Source organism: Notechis scutatus, chromosome 4 (assembly GCF_049901735.1).
Source record: "Notechis scutatus isolate UNSWTSFEM ecotype Mainland chromosome 4, rNotScu1.2, whole genome shotgun sequence".
NCBI lineage: Eukaryota > Metazoa > Chordata > Lepidosauria > Squamata > Elapidae > Notechis > Notechis scutatus.
Genome location: NC_142012.1, coordinates 107,796,840 through 107,819,141, shown reverse-complemented (window position 1 = coordinate 107,819,141; position 22,302 = coordinate 107,796,840). Strand labels below are relative to the sequence as shown.

The 22,302-nt window shown below is 39.7% G+C and overlaps 1 protein-coding gene across 1 annotated transcript in view; it reads right to left on the bottom strand.

Moving 5' to 3' along the window:
- ADAM12 (ADAM metallopeptidase domain 12) overlaps positions 1-22,302 on the bottom strand; it is a 294,207-nt gene that overhangs the window by 96,856 nt on the left and 175,049 nt on the right. The window contains exons 6-10 of the mRNA XM_087964323.1: positions 14,654-14,840; positions 12,835-12,900; positions 11,185-11,256; positions 9,480-9,649; positions 9,129-9,213 (exon numbers count right to left, since the gene is read on the bottom strand). Of these exons, the coding sequence (XP_087820449.1) occupies positions 9,129-9,213; positions 9,480-9,649; positions 11,185-11,256; positions 12,835-12,900; positions 14,654-14,840 (580 nt within the window). The remainder of the gene's footprint in view (positions 1-9,128; positions 9,214-9,479; positions 9,650-11,184; positions 11,257-12,834; positions 12,901-14,653; positions 14,841-22,302) is intronic.

The following is a 22,302-nucleotide window of genomic DNA, read 5'->3' as shown; positions in this document are numbered from 1 at the left end:
GGCAGTGTCACTGTTGTAACATCGAGGATGGTTCTTAAGTAGCTTTTTAAAAGTCCGTCATAACTTTGAATGTTCGTTAAACAATCAAGTCAAGGACTACTGGTACTTCAAAACGTTTGTGAAAAAACATTCAGATAGGCTGACAGCTTTTGTAAAAGTTCAAGATTACTGAAGCCTTCAGCAAAATGACATACTGGATAACTACGTATTAACTGATTCCCAAGTTAAGACTGAATAAAAATATTCACAAAAATAAAAGCAACTCCAAAACAAAATAGTTGGGCTCAATCTAACCAGATCACATTACAGGTTCTCTCTAATACAGTTAATAGAGGTCACTGGTTCTCTTGGAAAGCATGTGTTCATTACTGAATCCACTCCTTTGCTGCTAATATCATCAGACTGGTTTGAAAGCAATCCAATGGTTGCCAAGCATGAGTGGAAAAAGAATCTCACCCTGGCAGAAAGAGGAATCTTCTCATATTAACTGTCCTGCCGTCCAAATTGTATAAAATGAATACCTTTTTGTAATAGTAGTTTATTGACTGATTATTTTTGCAACCTTATCAGTAACTTTTTATTATTATTCCACCATGGTTGTTTTCATAATGAGAAAATAAACCTGTTGGTTATTTCAAACGAGACAGCTGTTGCAAATGACATTGATATTAACTACATGGGTATAGTGCCAATTGATAATGTCCCCAGTGCTCCTGTACTATCTGTGACCTTGACAACCAAGTTTAAGCAGCTACTCTGTCTAATGAAAATTCTTTAAATGACACCTTAGAAACCGGGCTGATTAACTCTTTTGGCATACCATCAAGGCATGAACGATCAGAAATCCTATATAGCCTGGAGAGATTTAAAGAACATTAATGTCAATTATTGGTGCAGCTGAATTATTAGCTGCCACACTCTGCCTTCAGAAGCCAGGCCTAACAATAACCATGAATGAAAGAAAATATACATATCTTAGGATAATGTTGCAGGATCCAATCTGGGTTGGTTACTGGGCTTTTGGCTTCCGAGCTTTTGAACTCATGCTAGAGCCCATCCTCAAAAAACTGTTCTCACGCCAAAATGTGTTTGGTAAGAGAGAAGTTCCCTGAGGATGGGCTGCAGCATGACTCCGAAAGCTCAGAAGACTAAACCTCTGGTCCTGGTGACTGACCCAGATTCTAACGATAACTGTTTAAATTAGGAACTATTTCTTCAAGTGGATGCTCCAGTGGTGGGATTCAATTTTTTTTAACTACTGGTTCTGTGGGCGTGGCTTGGTGGGCATGGCAGGGAAGGATACTGTAAAATCTCCAGTCAGAGGTGGGATTTGCTGGTTTTCCGAACTACTCAAAATATCTGCTACCAGTTCTCCAGAACTGGTCAGAACCTGCTGAATACCACCTCTGGGATGCTCCTAAAAAGTGAGAATTCTGAAAAGTTGCTGCAGAGCCTAGATAAGAAAAAAAGACAACCAAACAAAGATTGACTCAATCTTTATTGAGATGCTTTTGCTAGAAGGAATGGTCAAGAGGCAACAATCTGGTTTGTTTTGAGGCTGGTCAAGAGGCAACAATCTGGTTTGTTTTGAGGCGTCTGTGTTTAAAAAGCAGAGTCGGAGAAGTGTTGACTCTCTGAAGAGAATAGATCCCTCTCTTCTTTTCTTCTCTGAAGACTTTGTTATCACTTTCTAAATGTCATTTGGGACTGCATCACTTGGAAGCTCCTGACAACTGTGCCATGGGAAATTAAGGGTTGATTATCTATCACAGGAGAAGATTTACAACTACCAATTGATTAGCCACTAAATTTTATCGTAAAGATTTGTATTGGTTGTCTGTTACATTCTGATGATTTAATTAAATTAATTGACTGTTATGCATCTTGTTGGAATGTGCAATAATAATGATAATAAACTGTGATCTTATATGGCAAGAATTAATAAAATCTACTGTGGGATGCACTTATGTTAACTGATTTTTTTTACTTTGTATTAATCAAACATTCTATATACCAGAAACTGGGGTTTGGCCACAGGAACCCCAGTCCATAAAAATAGATGTTCTCATTCTGTTAATTACAGAAGATTTAGTCTACTTAAGTAATAACTGTACACTATACACCTTCTTATGAATTTATCAAAGTGGATGGACAGACCCGGAAGAATAAGCTGGCTTTACAGTAGTTAGAACCAAGGATCATGTATCAGCCCTGCAATACCTATTTGAAAAATATGCAGGTGTTGCTAAATTAACTCTTTATGCAACTTGTGTCTTTAACAAGCCAGTTTTTGTCTCTGTATCCAGAGAAAAACTTAAATAAAGCCACTGATTTTCACAATGCAGCATAACTTTCCAGCACTTCTGTAACCAATATGACAATATTCTCCTACGGTTAGGTGCAATCCAGAGGGTTAATGGCATTCTAGCATACCAGTTTTGCTCCCATTGCTTCCTTTGGAGTGAATAGACCAGGTATCCCTGATTGATTTATTACCGTGTTTCTCACATAATAAGGCCGGGCCTTATTTTTTTTTGAGCCCCGAAAAAACGGCTAGGCCGTCTTTTCGGGGGTGACTAATTCCCCCCTTGCATCCTCGCCAACAGCCGCTCCTAGCAGGCGATCATGGCCAAGCACAGAGAGCTCCCTACTCCCACCTTTGCTGCAGACACCTTTGGCACCCACCGCTGTTGCTTTCCCTTCTGCCCATTCCGCTGCCACGTTTGGAGCTGCCGCTTCCATGTTTGGAGTGCCGCCGCCATTTGGAGCTCCAAGCGGAAGTGGCAGCTCTCAAACATGGCGGGCGATCTTTATTTTGGTCAGCGAAGTTCAGAGCGAGCAAGAGAGGAGACTGCGATGCCTCCATCCGAGATGGCAACCTCACTAGTGGATCACAACGTGGCTGGAAGCCCGAATTGGCGGGATACGATGGCAATCTTTTTGGAGCGAGAGGAAAGGGAGAGAAGAGTTGCGAGGCATAATTTGCAGGAGGAAGTGGGTGTACCCCACGGCAGGGAGCCCAAGGAAGAAGGGCTGGTAGGCAACGGAGAGCGTCCGTAGCTCCGGAAGCAGCCTAGAGACACGCCCGGGAAGAGGCGCAGATGCTGCCTTGTAGTCCCCAAGCCAACTGCGTGCGCCGCCTTTAGTTATGTGCACTCCGCGCTTTGGGCATCTCCATGTGATCGCGACCCTGTCCTTTCCACCTGGCGCCCTTGCTGCTTTCTGGCTCTTTAGCAAGGCATCGCGGTCTCCCTCTCATGCTCGCTCTGAACTTCGGCGGACCAAAATAAAAAGATCGCCCACCGTCATGTTTGGAGCTTCCACAGTTGGAGCTTCCGCCGCCGTTTGGAGCTCCAAACAGCGGCAGTGCTCCAAACACGAAGCCGGTTGCTAAAGAGCCAGAAAGCAGCAAGGGCGCCAGGTGGAAAGGACAGGGTCGCGATCACACGGAGATGCCCAAGCGCAGAGCGCACATAACTAAAGGCGGCGCACGCAGTTGGCTTGGGGACTACAAGGCAGCATCTGCACCTCTTCCCGGGCGCGTCTCTAGGCTGCTTCCGGAGCTACGGGACGCTCTCCATTGCCTACCAGCCCTTCTTCCTTGGGCTCCCTGCCGTGGGGTACACCCACTTCCTCCTGCAAATTACGCCGCAACTCTTCTCTCCCTTTCCTCTCGCTCCAAAAAGATCGCCATCGTATCCCGCCGATTCGGGCTTCCAGCCACGTTGTGATCCACTAGTGAGGTTGCCATCTCGGATGGAGGCATCGCAGTCTCCCTCTCTTGCTCGCTTTGAACTTCGTGCGGACCAAAATAAAAAGATCGCCCGCCGTCATGTTTGGAGCTGCCATTTCCGCGTTTGGAGCTCCAAATGGCGACGGCACTCCAAACACGGAAGCGGCAGCTCCAAACGTGGCGGCGTAATGGGCAGAAGGGAAAGCAACAGCGGCGGGTGCCAAAGGTGTCTGCAGCAAAGGTGTTTGGTGGGAGTAGGGAGCTCTCTGTGCTTGGCCATGATCACCCGTTAGGAGCAGCTGGTGGCGAGGAATTCCGGCCCGCCGGGCGCTCCTAACAGCAAGTCTCCCCGCCCTTCCCCCTTATTTTTGCATATTTTAAAATAGGCCTAAATTTGGGGGGAGGGGCTTAATTTGATTTTATGCCCAAAAAACATGCTGGGCCTTCCTATTGGTGGAGGCCGTATTGTTGGAGAAACACGGTATTTGTATTTGAAAAATATTTTTTTCTGCTTTGCCTGCCATGACCTAAGAGTTTGACCTGTTAATTTAAAATATTTAAATAGATCGGCAATGTGATATTTTCATGTATTTAGCCTGAAATTATAATTTATGAGCAGTCTTTCCTCTCTGTTTGTCTTTTTCTCTCTGACGTTTTCTCTTGATATTTGATACTGGATTATTCATAAACATTCATTCATTCATTCGTTTGTTCATTCATTCATTCATCATCTCATGTACATGAGAGATCACAAGGCCTAGAAAAGCATCAAAGTTTCATTTAAAAATAACCAAACAATAGCCTGAATGGTATTTATGTGTGTTATTTACAAATGCAATAAGAAATACTATAAAAGTAATTACAACAGACTAATGATGAATACTAAACCTTCCTTTAATACACTATCCTCTCATTATTTTTTTCTGGATGATTCATTTCTATTAAAATGGGTGCTTTTTCCAAAACCCATTTCTTTCCGAGAACATTTCAATATTAAAACATCAGCACTGAATCATAGATACATTAAAGTGGCATGGAGAGAAAAAGAAAGACAAGATAAAATTGTGATGATGCCAAGAAGAAAGAACGTGGGGAGGAAAACTAGCAATTCCCAAAATATGCATGCATTACCCTGTAATCAGCCTGAAGTGTTAATTAGACTCACATGAATGATGTGTATTTCAGAATGTGTTTAGGAATTGTAGCTTATTTTAGAAGTGTATTATAGGCATTTCTGTAGCTGTTACCAAGGGAAAAGTTCTTCATCAATTTGTTAAGCATAATTTTGGATGTGAATATGTTTACCCTTTGATAGATATTTATTTATTTAATTTGTATACCACCAGTCTCAACTGACTCTCTGGAGTCTACATCATAGTCACCTAAAATGATATACAATGAAATATCACAAACAATATAATAATGACAAACTAGATCCATAAGCACTACAAAGATACTATGAAAGAAACCCTACACCACTGTGACATACAGCCAAAGGAATTAAGCCAGCTGCTGACAGAACTCACTGTGGGCCCTGGGCTATTGCTATGAGACTTTGCCAGCTTTGAAGAAAGTCACCAGAACCTGATAGAAAACCATGAGTGGCCTCACAGAATCACATCTACAATTACTACAGCAATGGACTGTCAATGCCTCCATTTGTGCTTCCGAACTGGGACTTCAGAATTACTTCTACAAATGAACTGTATAGGTAGTTCTTGACTTTTGACCACAAAAAAAAAATCTGTTGCTAAGTGAGACATTTGTTAAGTGAATTTTGCCCATTTTATGACCTTTCTTGCCACCATTGTTAAAGTGAATCACTGCAGTTGTTTAATTAGCAAACATGATCATTAAGTGAATCTGGCTTTCCCAACAGCTTTGCTTGTCAGAAGGTTGCAAAAGGTGATCACATGACCCCAGGACATGGCAAGTATCATACATCTGAACCAATCGCCAAGCACCTGAATTTTAATCACTTGATCTTGGGGATGCTGCAACAGTCATGTGAAAAACAGTCATAAGTCACTTTTTTCAGTGCTATTGTAACTTTGGTCACTAAACAAACTGTTGTATGTTGAGGACTATCTGTACAACCATGTTTCTCTTTCAACCCCCAAAGATTACAATCAATTAGTCAATCAATCAATCTTGGGTATAATTATCAAGTTGCAGTTTTAGATTTACTTTTTTCTCCTTTCTAAAGATAAGGGCAACTTTTGTTCTCTTCTGGTCAGCTGGCAGTCTACCAGACTAATAAATGAATTTGAGCGATAACAATATAGTAGCACCAGTTAATTTCTTCACTGTCTGAGGATAATTTCTTCATTATATTTAGATGCAGTTCATTTGATATTGGAAATTAAACTCTAAGTAAACAGTTATATTACTAAGCAAATAGTTATTCTCTGATCATTTTTATTAATCCTGCTCTTCACAATTGTTTGATGAAGCACATAATCTACTGTTGGAGAGAGTTGAAGAAGATGAATAGTTTTTCTTTTTTCTTTATTATCTATAAACTTTCACTCTCTTCCCTTTTTAGTTGACTATGTGAAAAGAAGCCCTGTATGTTAATTTCAGTTCATTCTGTTGCTTCATAATTTTTTCCCCCTGAATTTCTTATAAATGTCCTTTTTATTTTCGGATTTTCACTTACTTTTTTTGTATAGTCTGATTTCTTCTGTCGTTTTCCTTCCCCACCTCATTGGACTTATTTGTAATTATGTTTTCCCATCAATCTTAAGGTCCTTTCCCCTTTAGCTTTACTAACAATTTAACTTACAGACTTTAAAATCCACTTTAAAAAATCTAAACATGTACTGCACCCAGTTTTATTTTCCTTTAAAGTAATGAACTTAACAATTATAACATCACTTTTTCTTAATATTCCTACTACTTTCTCATCTTCAAGAAACCTTTCCCAAATATTTAAAATCAATTTAAGGGACTAAAAGTTACTTCACTTGCATCAATCCCAAAATCTGATGCTTGATATTGCTACTATGCCTTCTGAAATACTGTACTGTAATTATCTTTCTTCACTGGATACAACCAGTTATGACATGTCTGTAAAAGTAAACAGTTTGATTTATTATTTAACAGTATTTTTCAAACTGAGATCTCCTTACTGAGTCCATCTGTTATTCTTCCTTGAAAAAATATCAGCTGTTAAAATATACAAATACTAATTGCTGTGATTTCACTATTGTTTCTAAACATGTTACTATCAGATTGCGAATGTTCTTACTTGTCAATTGCAGATGTTTTGGAGGGAGAAATTGCTGGGTTAGTTTAAAATCTGGGAGTTTTTTTTTTGTTCCAACCAATTAAAGCAATGAGTTTGTTTATGGCATAAAAGGGAAATGGGGAAAGTGGGAGATACTCCTCAGAGACATTGTGATATGTTTGAGTTTGGGAAAACAAAGAATTTTAACCATACAAGACATGGAATTAATACTGATATGATGCTTTTTCTTTGGGTTTTGAAAAACATTTATTTTTCCTGGTTCTTTTTTTTATTTGTGTGCTTTATTTGTATAGAACTCCTCACTTATTTGCTGCTTACTGTGTCATAACCGATTTCTTAGCTGAAGATTTATAGGCATTTGTTGCTCAAAAAAGAGGAAATTACTGAAAACTTGATACAGATATATCAGTATCTTGGTACAGAAGCTACCAGTAACTTGGTACAGAAATATTAGTACTGTTGCCTCTCTTCAGCCAGCAAGTAATTTGCATTGTTTTATATTTAAATAAATTTACTTTATGCTCACTGGGGAACATTACAAATGCTTGATTTAAACGGCACACTGTTGGTATTCTTAATAAGAAGGGATGAAGACAAAGGATGCCTTTACCCAGTTAGAAGGGAAGTTATCCGTTTCTGGCAGGGCAGGGCAAGTCTTCAAGAGAATATTTTACTTCAGTAAAGGCTTAAATGAAGCACTTCCTCGATGCTGCTTCAGGATTTAACAGGGAATTCTCAGAAATAAGAGTTTGCTGAATCAACTTCCCATCAACATTTAGAGGCTTAACTGAGCAATTTCAACATTGTCTGTTCCTGTGGAGATCTATTAAATTACACTTAGTGGAATCCTTCAATCTTCCTTTGGTATTCTTTCCGGACTTATACTTTAAACCATGCATTTTATTTTTAATTTATGCCTGAAAACAAAAATATTGTGACATTACTGTTATTTTTAACATAAATCAAAATCTTCAGGTAAAGAACAGCTGATATCTGAAGGATAATTCTTTGAAATCCATGGCTACACTGTATTTAATAGAAGCGAAGTCTATCATTTTCATTCATACATATACATTGGAAAGGCTACAAAAACAACATTAAAATATTTTCTACCAAAAATACAGTTAATATGAAAGCTTTTTCAAAGTTATGATAGCATATTGTACTTTGTCACCTGTCAGTATAACAAAAGCTTATTATTGGGAATTGGAAAAAATAAGCAATTATCTTAAAAAGTTGTCTGTTACATCTCTCTGGACAACAGCAAATTGTTCTGACCAAGCCTTCCTAGACCGTAACCATGCACACACTTATTTTAAAAACAAGACTTATTTTATTGCAACACTGGGAATTATTTTTTAATTCCCAGCCAGAATTAATCTCAAACAGTCCTTTCTTTTCTGTGAAGTGCTGCCAATTACAGAAGTATCAAATGAACCAAAAAACAACAACAACCGAAGTACAAAGAGCTTCAACAATGAATCTGAACCGAATGAACGACTTTGCTTCCTGCAAAGGTTTTGTCATCTTTGCCTGACTTTTATGCCTTATGGGAGGGGCAATCACCTCGCAGCCTTACTCCTGAGTCATCCCTTTTGTTTCAAATGCTCTTGCCTTCTAGCAGCTCTGCGCATGGACACACTGGGAACAGGCTCCCCTGGGTCTTCTGCCTCACTGCTGCCAGACTCCGAAGGCTCCGGGGCAGCACCCCACTCCCAGATGGTCCTGGCCCCATCTCTGCATCAGATGCAGGACCCTCATCTGAGTCCTTTCAAGACTCCCTGACTGGTCCCCGTTCTTCCCCACTGTCCGATTTTGATGCCATCTGCACTGGCTGTTGGCGAACCACAACATAAATTTAGCATGTCTCAAAAATATTTTGGGAAGGCTTTCGTATTAAACACAGATAGCACAGTTTCAATTTATGTGGCTGTTTTGGTTTTGGTAGAACATTTTTGTAAAAAGTACAAATAAAATGCTACAATGGAAGCATCTATTCAATCATTTGTAAATTCAAATAGCTGCAAAAAATTGGAAAAAAAATTAGGCAGAGATTTTGAAAATGGAACAGGAGTATTTTATTTTGTCCCTGCTTATTTCTTTCCAACCATATAGAGGATCAATCTTGGTACCTGTAGTACTTACCATAACAATACCTCCAGATTGCTCTTTGGTGCACATGCTCATTATAGGCGCCATGCCAATGGTGGTACCTTGGAAATAGATTCCACTAATGGAAGACAAGAAACTATGTTAAACATAATGAATACAAGGACAACAGTTATATAGAACTTAATTTTGGATTTTACTAATAGAGATGTGATATGGATGTAGGATTTTCTATATTATTGTCATTCCTCTAGAATCCTGTATAGGATTCTATCAATATATAGCCTATGCATTGGCTTTCTATTCACCAATTTCCTTTTTGTCATATCACTAGCAACATAATGTATCTAAAATTTTAAGTTCCAGTTTTGGTTTTGGTAGGCTTACCTGACTAGTTGTGCATTATCATGTGGTTTACGAGGTAGTAGTTTCATCTTTCGCCAATCAAGAAACTCGTGAAGAGTGGTGAAAGGATCTTGAGTTACTGTACACTTATCCACATCATTCCAGACTTCTAATCCAACCAAGGCTATTCTAATATTTAATGGCCTGTAGAACTGATGAGAAAACCAGATCAATATTCTGGAGGTATATTTGCGTAACTCCTAACGTTAATAAAAGAGACAAATTATTGATGTATAAATTATATAAAGACATTTTAAATAATTCATTGGACAACTTCCTACACAGTTTCTTGTCTCGGTCAGTAAAAATGATGCCTTCTAAAATATTTGATGGCGTACAAGAATGTACTATTTGATTAAGAGCTGTGTGTCAGCATATGTGTCAAATTACACAGATGATTGCTACATTATAAGAGACAACAATCGATTCACAGCATTTTAAAATAGCACACATACAAGGGAACACCTTGAAATTATGTCAAGTGTGTCATAAATTACTACTACTACTACTACCGTGTTTCTCATATAATAAGGCCGGGTCTTATTTTTTTTTGAGCCCCGAAAAAATGGCTAGGCTGTCTTTTTGGAGGTGACTTAACTCCCCCCCTTGCATCTTCGGGCAGGCGGGCAGCGATGGCTTGGATGTTGACCTCGGCGTTGGTGGGGCACTTTGTATCAGGGTCAACGCAGACAGCACCATATCCGGGTGTGCAACAAAAGTACTTCCTAACAGCAAGCCATTTCCCCTCCATTTCGCATGTTTTAATATAGGCCTTAATTTGGGGGAGGGGCTTAATTTCATTTCATGCCTATAAAACATGCTGGGACTTCCTATTGGGGGAGGCCGTATTGTTGGAGAAACAGGGTACTACTACTACTACTACTACTACTACTACTACTACCTCTGAGCTGGCTGAAGTATGCATCTAAATAACACTTGCAGGGAAAGAGCAGCAGAAATAGTAGAAGAATCTGCATCTCCTTCTTGGAGTACCCAGATAGGTCATGATCTGGTCCAGCAATTATCATGCTTTTGTATTCTTATATAATACAGATTTTCTATAAACAAGTGTATTAATATGACCTGATTGTAAATATATATGAAGATTCTCAATTGTCCAGGTCATGGTTGTCCCAAATATAGAGGCAACTGGACTTTCTGGTTTTTCTTTGAAGACATTTCGCTTCTCATCCAAGAAGTTTCTTCAGCTCTAACTGGATGATGGGGAATGGAAGGATTTATATTCCTTGCAGACAGCTGGTCATTTGCATGATGCATCCTTTTAGACAGTCGTTGAGGCCACTTGGAGGTTTATCTGTGTCCTCAGGATCACCTGATTAGTGCAAATGGGTGTGGGAGCCTTCTTGGAACTGCTGAAAGGATTGTGTTGTGGAGCTGTGCTTTGTGCAGGATGTTTTCTGCCGTGTCCCTTCACTGTTGAACACAGGCACAGACTGTTAGGGATGAGTCTGTGTAGTCTGAATCTAGTACGGCCATGAAATAGATTATATAGTATAGGTTAATTTGGATGAGAAGCAAAAACATCTTCAAAGAAAAATAAGAAAGTCCAGGTATCTCCTGAAAAAGCACCTTTGGGATGACCTGACTGTAAGATTAGACTCAACTGGTTAGTCAAGCAGACTGCTCTATGGCAAGGAAATTATTATAGCACCAATGAAAAACTTACTCTATCAACGTAGTTTGCAATTTCTATCAGTCTCAGTTTCACTTTTTCCACATCCTTGCCTTGTCTCTGAAACTAGAAAGGATTTTTAATCATTTGAATTATCAACAATTATATTTATTGCTCTATAAAGCTAACTTTATAAAGCTAACTTTCAGAAAAGCAATAACACCAGTGTGATTTTACATGGAAAAAAGGCCAGAGGCAACTTTCTACTGCTTATAAAGTAGAATTCTTATATAATTGAAAGAAGAACCGACTGGGTGAAAGAATATAGTTTTTCAAATTTAAAGAAAATGTTGCTTTTAATTCTGCTTCTCACACAATTGTTTCATTGGGACACTTCATGCTGTACAAAAGGGGAAAAAATATTTAGTTGTTTGCCATGGATGGACAGGGAGAAAATATTGCTATTTAACTAATCAGTACTTTTTAAATGTAGAAAAATGCAAATGAGGATATAATTCATTTTTTTAAAAAAAATCTGATTACAATTCACAGCTTCCACTAATTTTTATGAAGTGTGTCATCCATCTATTGTGAATTTATTTAGCAAAACGTTAACAATTTATGCATCCTTGAATGTAACTTGTAATTGGTAAGCTATATCTAAAGCAGGTGTGTCAATCTCAATTTCATTGAGGCCACATCAGGGCTGTGGTTGACCTTGGGGGGCCAGCTGGGCATGGCTGACTGGGTGAGCATGGCCAGCTTGATGCCACTCACTGTGTGTAGTCTACTCAGTGGACATGGCTGACTGGGTGGGTGTGGTCAGCTTGACACCACTTCCCAAACTGCTGGCATGTTTCCCCTTCGCATTGGGTAGACTGGTCCGAAGCCATGCTGGCCCAATGTTTTCTCTTTGCATTGGGTAGACCAGGCCGAAGCCATGCTGGCCTGATATTTCCTCTTCACATTGGGTAGACCAGGCCGAAGCCATGCTGGCCTGATATTTCCTCTTCACATTGGGTAGACTGGGCCGAAGCCATGCTGGCCTGATATTTCCTCTTCGCATTGGGTAGACTGGGCTGAAGCCATGCTGGCCCAATGTGTTCTCTTTGCATTGGTAGACCAGGCCGAAGCCATGCTGGCCTGATATTTCCTCTTTGCATTGGGTAGACTGGGCTGAAGCCATGCTGGCCCAATGTTTCCTTTTTGCATTGGGTAGACCGGGTCGAAGTGACACAGAATGGCCCCTTACATTTTCCAGGACGGCCCTGAGGGCCGGATCCGACCACATCAAGGCCTGCATATGGCCCATGGGCCTTGTGTCTGACACCCCTGATCTAAAGAAACCAATACCATAAAGGTTTTCTTATTTGCACAAGAATTACCATTCCCTCTGATTCAAAGTTAGGCAATGCAACAAAGATTTAAATGTCCAAATGGGACAGATTATTACTTTAACATTGTGTGGAAAATTCAGAATAGGATTAATGTTATTCCATTAATTTATAAATACATGTATGTCAGGGGTTTAAACTCATGGCCTGCAAACTGGATGTATTACGCGCTGGCCACATCCATGCCTGGTTTAGCGAAAAGGAAAAAAGTTGTGATACGTCACGTCACACCACCATGATGACATGAGCTTGACACCCCCGGTGTATGTTTTTATACCCACAATCTTTTTTAATTTCAAGTTTTGCTTACCTCACGATTATCAGCCACAATAACGAGCTCTACATACTTGGTGGATTTTAGAGTTTCTCTTTTGTGCTATCAAAACAAGCATGAGATAAGAGCTGTTATTGTGTTAAGAAGATCTACATTTCCACGTATATCTTTCCACCACAGTGCTGTATTACCAAGCAACTTAAATATTACAAATAATTTATTGATAAAAAAAAATAACCAATCATTTTGAAGGCGGATTGGGCATCCAGGTACAAGGAAAATCAAAATTTCCTTAGCTTTAATAAGCACCAAGGTTATTTCAAATATCATATTCTGGATATATTACTCACTTATACTTCAGTGTTGTATAAAATTTGATACTTTTCAAAATTAACATATCACCTATAGATCATTCTATACTATAAAAGTTGCTATAACAACCACATCAGCCATATCATACTCTAAACATGGGACATTTCCATGAATTCTACCACTCTTATACCTCAATGTATAGCAATAGCAACAGCATTTAGGCTTATATACTGCTTCACAGTGCTTTACAGCCTTTTCTAAGCAGTTTACAGAGTCAGCATATTGCACCCAAAAATCTGGGTGCTCATTTTACTGACCTTGGAAGGATGGAAGGCTGAGTCAACCTTGAGTCAGTGAGAATTGAACTACTGAACTGCTGATAGCTGGCAGTCAGCAGAAGTAGCCTGCAGTACTGCATTCTAACCACTGCGCCACCTATGCAAATAGCACCTACTTTACAAAGCAGTGTAGTTGTTTATACACTTGTTGTATTCAGATATATTTTCATGAATAAAAGTGATACATTTACAAGTACATGCCTTAAACAACTCCCAAAATGTGAAATATATATTAACATAAATTTATATGAAATTATAAATATAAAATTATTTTAAGATATATGCACATAGTTACAATGGGGAATATTATATATTCTGATTCTTTTTCTTTGCGTTTTAAAAAACATTTATTTTTCCTGGTTCTTTTTTATTTGCATGCTTTATTTGTGTAGAGGTCCTCACTTATTTGCTGCTTACTGTGGCATAATCAATTTCTTAGCTGAAGATTTATGGGCATTTGTTGCTCAAAAAAGAGGAACGATCCATTTTCTAGCAATTAAAAAAATTAAAGGAACTTTCAACAGTATGTATTATGTATCACTTAAAGCTTTTATTGTATCAAATTAAATAGTGTTTAGTGTGGTGCATGTTAAAAATTATTCCTATTGCAATTCCTACAAATAAATAGAGCAGTCCAATTTTGATTTCTTGTTCTAAAGCTGTGATTTCCAAATCATCTCAATCTGACATACTGAACTTGGAATTTTTAGCAAGTATTTTAGAAGAGACACTATGCTTGGCTAAAAGACAACAGTCCATTCATCATTATTAATCACTTACAAAAAGTAGTTACTTTCAAGAACATCACTCCAAAATACACAGCAGGTAAGCTTTTATTTTTGTAAGTTATGGATCTGATCTTCTATTATTATGAGTGTGGTAATCTAAATATGAAGACCTTGGTGCTCTCTGAGCTTGGTTGTCTGTTAGCAAACATCTCATTACCCAACTACATAATATCATCAGTCCTGGTGTGGGGTTTACTCCCTCTTTATATACAGTAACTTGCACTGCATTGTTGGTGGGAGGCTGTTTTTCTCCCTGGGAGTTCTACAAACAAACAGACAAACACATATACTTTTATCAGCTGGCACCTCAATTTTGAGCCATAACACCACATTTGTCTGAATATATACTATAAAAATGTGAGAAAACTAAATTAAATCAACTAAAACATGAAAAAATTAAATTAAATTGTCACTTACTCTGCTAGTAAATGTCTGTGCAATAAACTGTGCAGTATCCCGCAAAGTGACGCCTGTAAGATTGAGATGATGGCCACATGTACCCAGGATTAGGTTTGGGTGTTTTAGTCTATAGATTATATGTTCACTCATAGCACCTTCCAGTGGCTCCAAAATGTAGGCTCTATCTTCAAAAATAATAATACCCCTGTGATATAAAAAAAAATACAAATGAAAAATTCCTTTATTGTATTTAGTTTATATTTTATTTGCAACCAAATGATATTTTTGTAAAGAGGCAATATGGTATATATTTAAAGTCTGAAAATGTACAAAGAAAATTCTGCAAATTTGTAATGTTGGTGTACAGTCCATTACTTTGAAAAAACTATTATTCCTTGTATTTAAACACTGGAGACTGGCACCAAAGTATATTTATGCTTCATAGTAGTGCATTATCATCACTTCAGATTTTCAGTTGTTTTAGTTAACATGACTGCCTATAAAATTAGCCTTCATCCTGTGGACCACTCAGCCCAAGAATATTACAAAACAAGAATTATGGATATAGAAATAGGAATTTGGATCAGTTTACTAAATCAAAGTAATTAAGGGAAAATTCATATTGGTGTGTTGAGAAGAGAGAGAAGAAAGGTGTGCACAGAATTTATCATCAGTGATACAGCTGTCTGCAGTTGTTTTAAGACAGTGATCCATGGGTGGGATTCAAATTTTTTAACAACCGGTTCTGTGGGGCGTGGCTTAGTTGGTGGGTGTGGGTTGGTGGTCATGTGACTGGGTGGGTGTGGCCAATTCAACATCATTCACGTCAAGTGGCGCTTCTCCTCGCCTGGCCTCTCATGACAGTGGGGATGCTGCAACGGTCATAAGTGTGAAAAATGGCCATAAGTCACTTTTTTCAATGCCATTGTAACTTTGAATGGTCACTAAATGAACTGTTGTAAGTCAAGGATTACCTGTACAAAAATACAAAAAGCTTCTTTCCTTGCATAAAGCTGTCCTAAACACCAATCATTAGATTAAAAATACCTGCAAGCCAGAGTTACAAATCAGGCAGGGTGCCAGAGTACCTTGAGTAATTAAAATAATTAAAATGCAATGATAACTATCAGCAGCCAACTTTTGCTCATAAAGTGAAACCCATTAGCTGAGAGGTCGTTTACACTCTCCAGAAAGAGCACATGGGGAAAAGCAATCTTTAGATCCATTTGTACCACTTAAAGACACCAGCTGGTCTCACTCACCTCACAAGATATCCTAAGGAAACCATCCAGATTTAAGGAAAGGTCACATGCCCCCCAGAAGTCAGTAAAAAAAATCAGTGCCAAGCTTGCATCCTGCCTCTTGGAAGTACACCCCAAAAGGACAGTGCCAGATGCCACTAAAGCAGTGAAGGAAGACTCCCTCCCCAGATAGAAAAAGAAACCATGATGCAGGAAAAAATTCAAACACAATACAAATAATTAAATCACAACAGTAGCTATTGCTTGTTAAACCAATTACCAGAACAAATAGACACAGGAACTAGCAGATTTCTCAAACCAGTTTCTTTTCAGGAACAGAGATTAATCTTTTTTCTTCCAAATAAAGCTGAATAGGGAAAATTATCCCATCAATAAACACAGGATTAAACATCACCAAGCACAGAGTTAAACTTCACCAAAAAAACAGTTTTAGACCAAAACTCAGAAAGGGTATGTAAACTCACGTTTGAATGTCAATCCTTCTAGCTAGCCAAGAAGAAGTATTTCCAGAGGAGTATTTCCTCCCAACAGCAGTGTAAAAAGCTTAAAACAACCCTTCCCCTTTAAGAAAATATCAAGGGAAAAAAACCTCCTTCAGTGACAATAAATCTAGGCATACTGCCAAGAACGTAATGGAAAAAACAAAAGATTTCTTCTAACTACCAGTTCTTCAAACTGCTTAGAAAGTTAACAAGGGGTTCTATAGAACCGGTAAGAACTGGTAGAATCCCACTCCTGCAGTGATCCCCAACCTTTCCAGCTTTGCGGGGGGAGGAAGGAGAGGGAATGGTATGTACTGCTTCATTTGCAGCAGGGGTCAGGGACCCCTGCTCTAAGATGTGCCTGCCTTAATGTTCGATCTGTATTTATTCTGATAATAACAAAACTGGTTTTAAGGTGATTGTTTTTAATAGCAAGAAACTGCTTCTAAGCAGGGGTGGGATTCAAATTTTTTAACAACCGGTTCTGTGGGTGTGGCTTGGTGGTCATGTGACTGGCTGGGTCTGGCCAACTCAACATCACTCACATCAAGGCATGGTCTCAGCTACTCTTTGGCACAAATGCAGGAGAAAATAAGACACTCTTCGCTTCAGTATTTGATAACACAAAAACTATTTAGGTGTAATTTTATATATTTAGTTGATAGGTAAACATAGTCTCCAGGTTTGAATGCTTTATACTCTTTTCTTTTCTTTTCTGCTTGTTATTTATATTCTAGTGCTATTTTATTGAGAGTCTCTTTTACTTTATCCCAACTATCCTGAACTTTTTTTGACCACATTTGGACACTTATGGGTTGTTGTTCATCACATTGTAAATCAGGGATTGGCACAAATTCTATCCCATTTACTACCTGGAATGGCTATATCCTGTGCTTTCATGTATAGCATTATTATATGCTACTTCAGCAAATGGAAATAAATCAGCCCATTCTTGCTGTTGGTAAGATGTATATGATCTCAAATACCTTTCAATCATTGCATTAGCTCTTTCAGAAGCACCATTGTTGCTGGGATGGTATGCAGAGCTAAGACCTTAGGGATGGTATGTAGAGCTAAGACCTTAGGGATGGTATGCAGAGCTAAGAGCACCCTAAAAGGCATACAAACACTCTCCAAAATTGTGCTGTGAATTGCACACCTCTATCCGAAATTATCCCCCTGGGTGTGCCATGTAGTCTATGTACATGTTTTATAAACAGGTTGGCTAATTTTGTTGCCAAAGGTAATCCTTTACATGGTATAAAGTGAGCTTGTAGTCCCCAAACCAACTCCAAACGCGAACGTGCTCCAAACGCGAAGCTGGTCGCTAAAGAGCCAGAAAGCAGCAAGGGCGCCAGGTGGAAAGGACAGGGTCACAATCACACGGAGATGCCCAGAGAGCGGAGCGCACATAACTAAAGGCGGCGCATGCAGTTGGTTTGGGGACTACAAGGCAGCATCTGCCCCTCTTCCCGGGCGCGTCTCTAGGCTGCTTCCGGAGCTAAGGGACGCTCTCCGTTGCCTACCGGCCCTTCTTCCTTGGGCTCCCTGCCGTGGGGTACACCCACTTCCTCCTGAAAATTACGCCTCGCAACTCTTCTCTCCCTTTCCTCTCGCTCCAAAAAGATTGCCATTGTATCCCGCCGATTCGGGCTTCCAGCCACATTGTGATCCACTAGTGAGGTTGCCATCTCGGATGGAGGCATCGCAGTCTCCCTCTCTTGCTCGCTCTGAACTTCGCGCGGACCAAAATAAAAAGATCGCCTGCCGTCATGTTTGGAGCTGCCACTTCCGTGTTTGGAGCTCCAAATGGCGGCGGCACTCCAAACACGGAAGCGGCAACTCCAAACATGGCAGCAGAATGGGCAGAAGGGAAAGCAACAGCGGCGGGTGCCAAAGGTGTCTGCAGCAAAGGTGTTTGGTGGGAGTAGGGAGCTCTCTGCGCTTCGCCATGATCACTCGTTAGGAGCGGCTGTGGCAAGGATGCAAGGGGGGGAATTAAGTCACCCCCCGAAAAGACGGCCTAGCCATTTTTTCGGGGCTCAAAAAAAAAAAAAGGCCCGGCCTTATTATGTGAGAAACACGGTAGGTCTGGGTTTTGGCACTTGATGTTTAGTTTTTAACAATTCTGTTAGCGGTAAAACAATTTGTGAGAATTTAGGAATAAACCACTGGTAAAAGTTTGCAAATCCTAAAAAACTTTGTAATTGCTTTCGTGTTTTTGGTTCTTTCCAATGAACTATGGCTCTGACTTTATTGGGATCCATTTCTATTCCTTTATTGGATATTCTGTACCCCAAATAATCCAACGACGTACAGTGAAACTCGCACTTCGAAAGTTTCACATATAACTTGGCGTCAAATAATTTTTTCAGAATTTTCCTCACTAAGGCCACATGTTCCTACATTGTTCTGGTATAAATTAAAATATCACCTAAATATACTAGAATGCCACGATATAAATGTTCCTGTAATACTTCATTTATAAGTTGCATGAAGACAGTGGGTGCCCCTTGCAACCCAAATGGCATAATGTTAAACTGAAAACTTCCAAGGGGGCAATTAAAAGTAGTTTTCCATTGATCCCCTTCTCATATTCGAACTTGATAGTAGGTTTCTCGTAAGTCCAATTTCATAAAATACCTGCCAGTCGCTAAGGTTGCTAACAAGTAGTTGATTAGTGGTAAAGGATATACATTGTCTATACAAATAGCGTTGAGCCCACGGAAATCAACACAAAGACGTAATCCACCATCTTTTTTCTCACAAAATAAAACAGGGGCAGCTATATGTGATTTCCCAGGTTGAATAAATCCACGTGCCAAATTTTTATCTATATATTGTCTCATTTCCTCCATCTCTTTTGGAGTCATGGCATACATTCTTGGTTTTGGAAACTTTGCTCCGGGAATTAAATCAATGGCGCAATCAGTTTTTCTGTGTGGTGGTAATGTTTCACACTCCTTTTCACTAAACACATCTGCCAGGTCTTTATATTCCTCTGGATAACGTAGTTCTTCAGAATTGTCTATAGCTGTTACAACTTCCCTATTATTTACATATGGAGGGGACATAGGACCAACTGCAATTCGTAACTTCCTAAAACTGTCTTCCCACCATATTGTGGGCTTCCATTTGTCTAACCATACTAGACCTAAAATTAGTGCCTCCCTCATCTGTACTACAATAAATCGTAAAGACTCCCAATGACTCCTTATCTCTAGTTTGATAGGGGTTGTCTTTATTGTAGCAGGACTCCCACCTAATAATGAATCGTCCACTTGTTCAAAATGCATAGGTTTGGGCAGTTCTTCCACTGCTAACTGTAATTCATGAACCACTTTTTTACTAATTAAACATCTAGTACATCCAGTGTTGATTAATGCTCCATACTGACCCCTCAATTTGCTTGTTAGATTTTCCAGTGCTACTGGTATAACAAATGGTCACATAGGATTACTCACCAAATCATCCTCATCTGGACTGTCATCTCCACTATCGTATAACCCCAAGACTACCTTGGGTAGTTGTTTGCCATCAGGTGTTTTCCTCTCATGTCTATTTGTCATGACTTCCATGTTCGTTTTTTGTAACACCCCTTGAGACCTTTCAGAGGTAACTGTCCTTTCTTTCGTACCACGGGGCACGACATCACTTGATAAATTGCTACTTGTGGCGCTAGGAATCCGAGCCACCTGTTTTCTATTATCTAGTTCTATAGATGGACACTCCATTGCCCTATGTCCCAGACCTTGGCATCGGAAACACCGTATGGGCCCCATTCCCCTACTAATCCTTTTAGTCTACTCCCCCACCTTACCCCATGCTGCTACTGCTCCTATTGGTGGTCTTTTGGGCTCTCCAAACGTAGGACAGAACTCCCTCAATCCCACATCCAACTCCACAACTGTTTTATACCATTCCCCCAGTTTCTGGGGAACCCCCCTATAAAGAAAAGCCTGCCCCAATCCTCTATCTAAACCAGATCTAAATTCTCTAATCAATAGTCTTTCCGGCCAGGTGTGCAACCTAGTTGCCAATTTCTGAAACTCTCTGACATACTCCACAGCAGGCCTCCCATCCTGCTTCAATGACATTAATGCTTCTTCATATTGATGTATCCTTGACCTATCTTCAAATTGAACTTTGAGTGCATCCAAAAACAAACCAACATCAATCAATTCCTTTGCATGCACACTATGCAACTCTGCAGCCCAATCGGCAGCATCACCTGTTAACACTGTAGTTATCACAACTTTAATAGACCATTGAGAAGGATAGCAATTTGAATATAATTCTAGGTGGTTCACAATTTGGCTTAAAAATAATGCTATCAGGGTTCCCATCAAAGGAAGTGTTTATAGGAGGAGGACCACCCCAAACCATTATTTGGGGCCAATATCCAGATGTGCCTGATGGACCCCAGGAGTGAATTGTTTGTCTATTCCCCATCTGCGCATTCCTAAATTCAATCCTGGAACCTGGGACTGGTTTAGAGGTTTTACTCTTTCCTGATACTCCTACTACATCTGCTAATGATTCATCTACTTTCATAGAAAATGCTCCCTCTGACCTCCTCCTACTCATATCCCTGCTATCTCTGGCACTTGAACTAAAGAAAAGATGTGTCTTCTGTTCTAAATCCCCTCCCTGGACTGTCCAAATGGTCTGGGGAGTAGAGTCACGAATGCTTAAGTCACCATACTTGACATGGAGCAGTTCCAATGTACTAGCGTTTAAACTGGTCGTAGAAATACTACACTCATCTTCGTCAGCAATCCATCATTCCCTCCACTTCTCAAATGTCCCGGAGGGCAGCGGCATAAAAGTGGGAGGTTTCCCTTGTGAAACCTTCCCCCTCATATCGTCCCTCAACTCCAATCCCAATTTTCATTCCTTCCAGATTTTCGGCCATACCACAGGCTGAGGATCCTCTTCACATCTCACGTTATCTGTTTGTCCACTTTCCAAAGACACCACATTATCGTCCAACTAAATTGAGGGTTGCTCAGGCACCACGCCAGCCCCCCCAACATCATTATCCGCATCCACCTCCAAAACGTCCTCAAAACCTCCATCAACAGCAGTACCTTCAGCCATAATATCACAGGTAACGAAATATTATAAGATGTATGAGATCCAACTTTCCACTCAGCTACACTTTGGCACAAATGCAGGGAGAAAATCAGACACTCTTCGCTTCAGTATTTGGTAACATAAAAGCTTGTTTTTTATTCCTTCCTCCGCAAGGAGTCTGAGATAATAGCTAAGCAAACAAAATAAAGTTGGATCTAACCCGAGTTTCCTGGGATTCGATATTTATAATAATTTCCCCTCATTACCCTTCATTACCCTTGATTACCCTTATTACCCCTGATTACCATTATTAATTATAATCATTCATATGAACTCAATCACATGAATCGTGGTTAATGCGTAGAGCATCACCTCACAACATTTTACATAGACCGCGCATATTATTATGATACAGAGTTTATTCTGATGAAGAGGAATGCCATCCTTCAGGTTGCTGTGGCTTTGATTCAAACGCGTGTGTTGCGTAGTCATGACACCTGGATGCTGAAACAGTCGTAAGTGTGAAAAATGGTCATTAGTCACTTTTTTCAGTGCCATTGTAACTTTGAATGGTCACTCCACACAAGCAAAGTACCAGTAAAGGAGGGGAAAAAACCTCCAGAGAAGTTCCAGAGACAGGAAGTCTAGTCCTACCAAGAATATAATAAGGGTTAACAGAGAGGCAGTTTCTGTAAGCAACACCAGAATGTTTCCTTCCTGCCTTCCTTACAGGATTAGGCCAGTAGTTTCTTCTAACAACCGGTTCTCCGAACTGCTTAGAATGTTAATCGGTTCTAGTGAATAGGTGCGAACCTGTAGAATCCCATCCCCGCTTCTAAGGAAAATG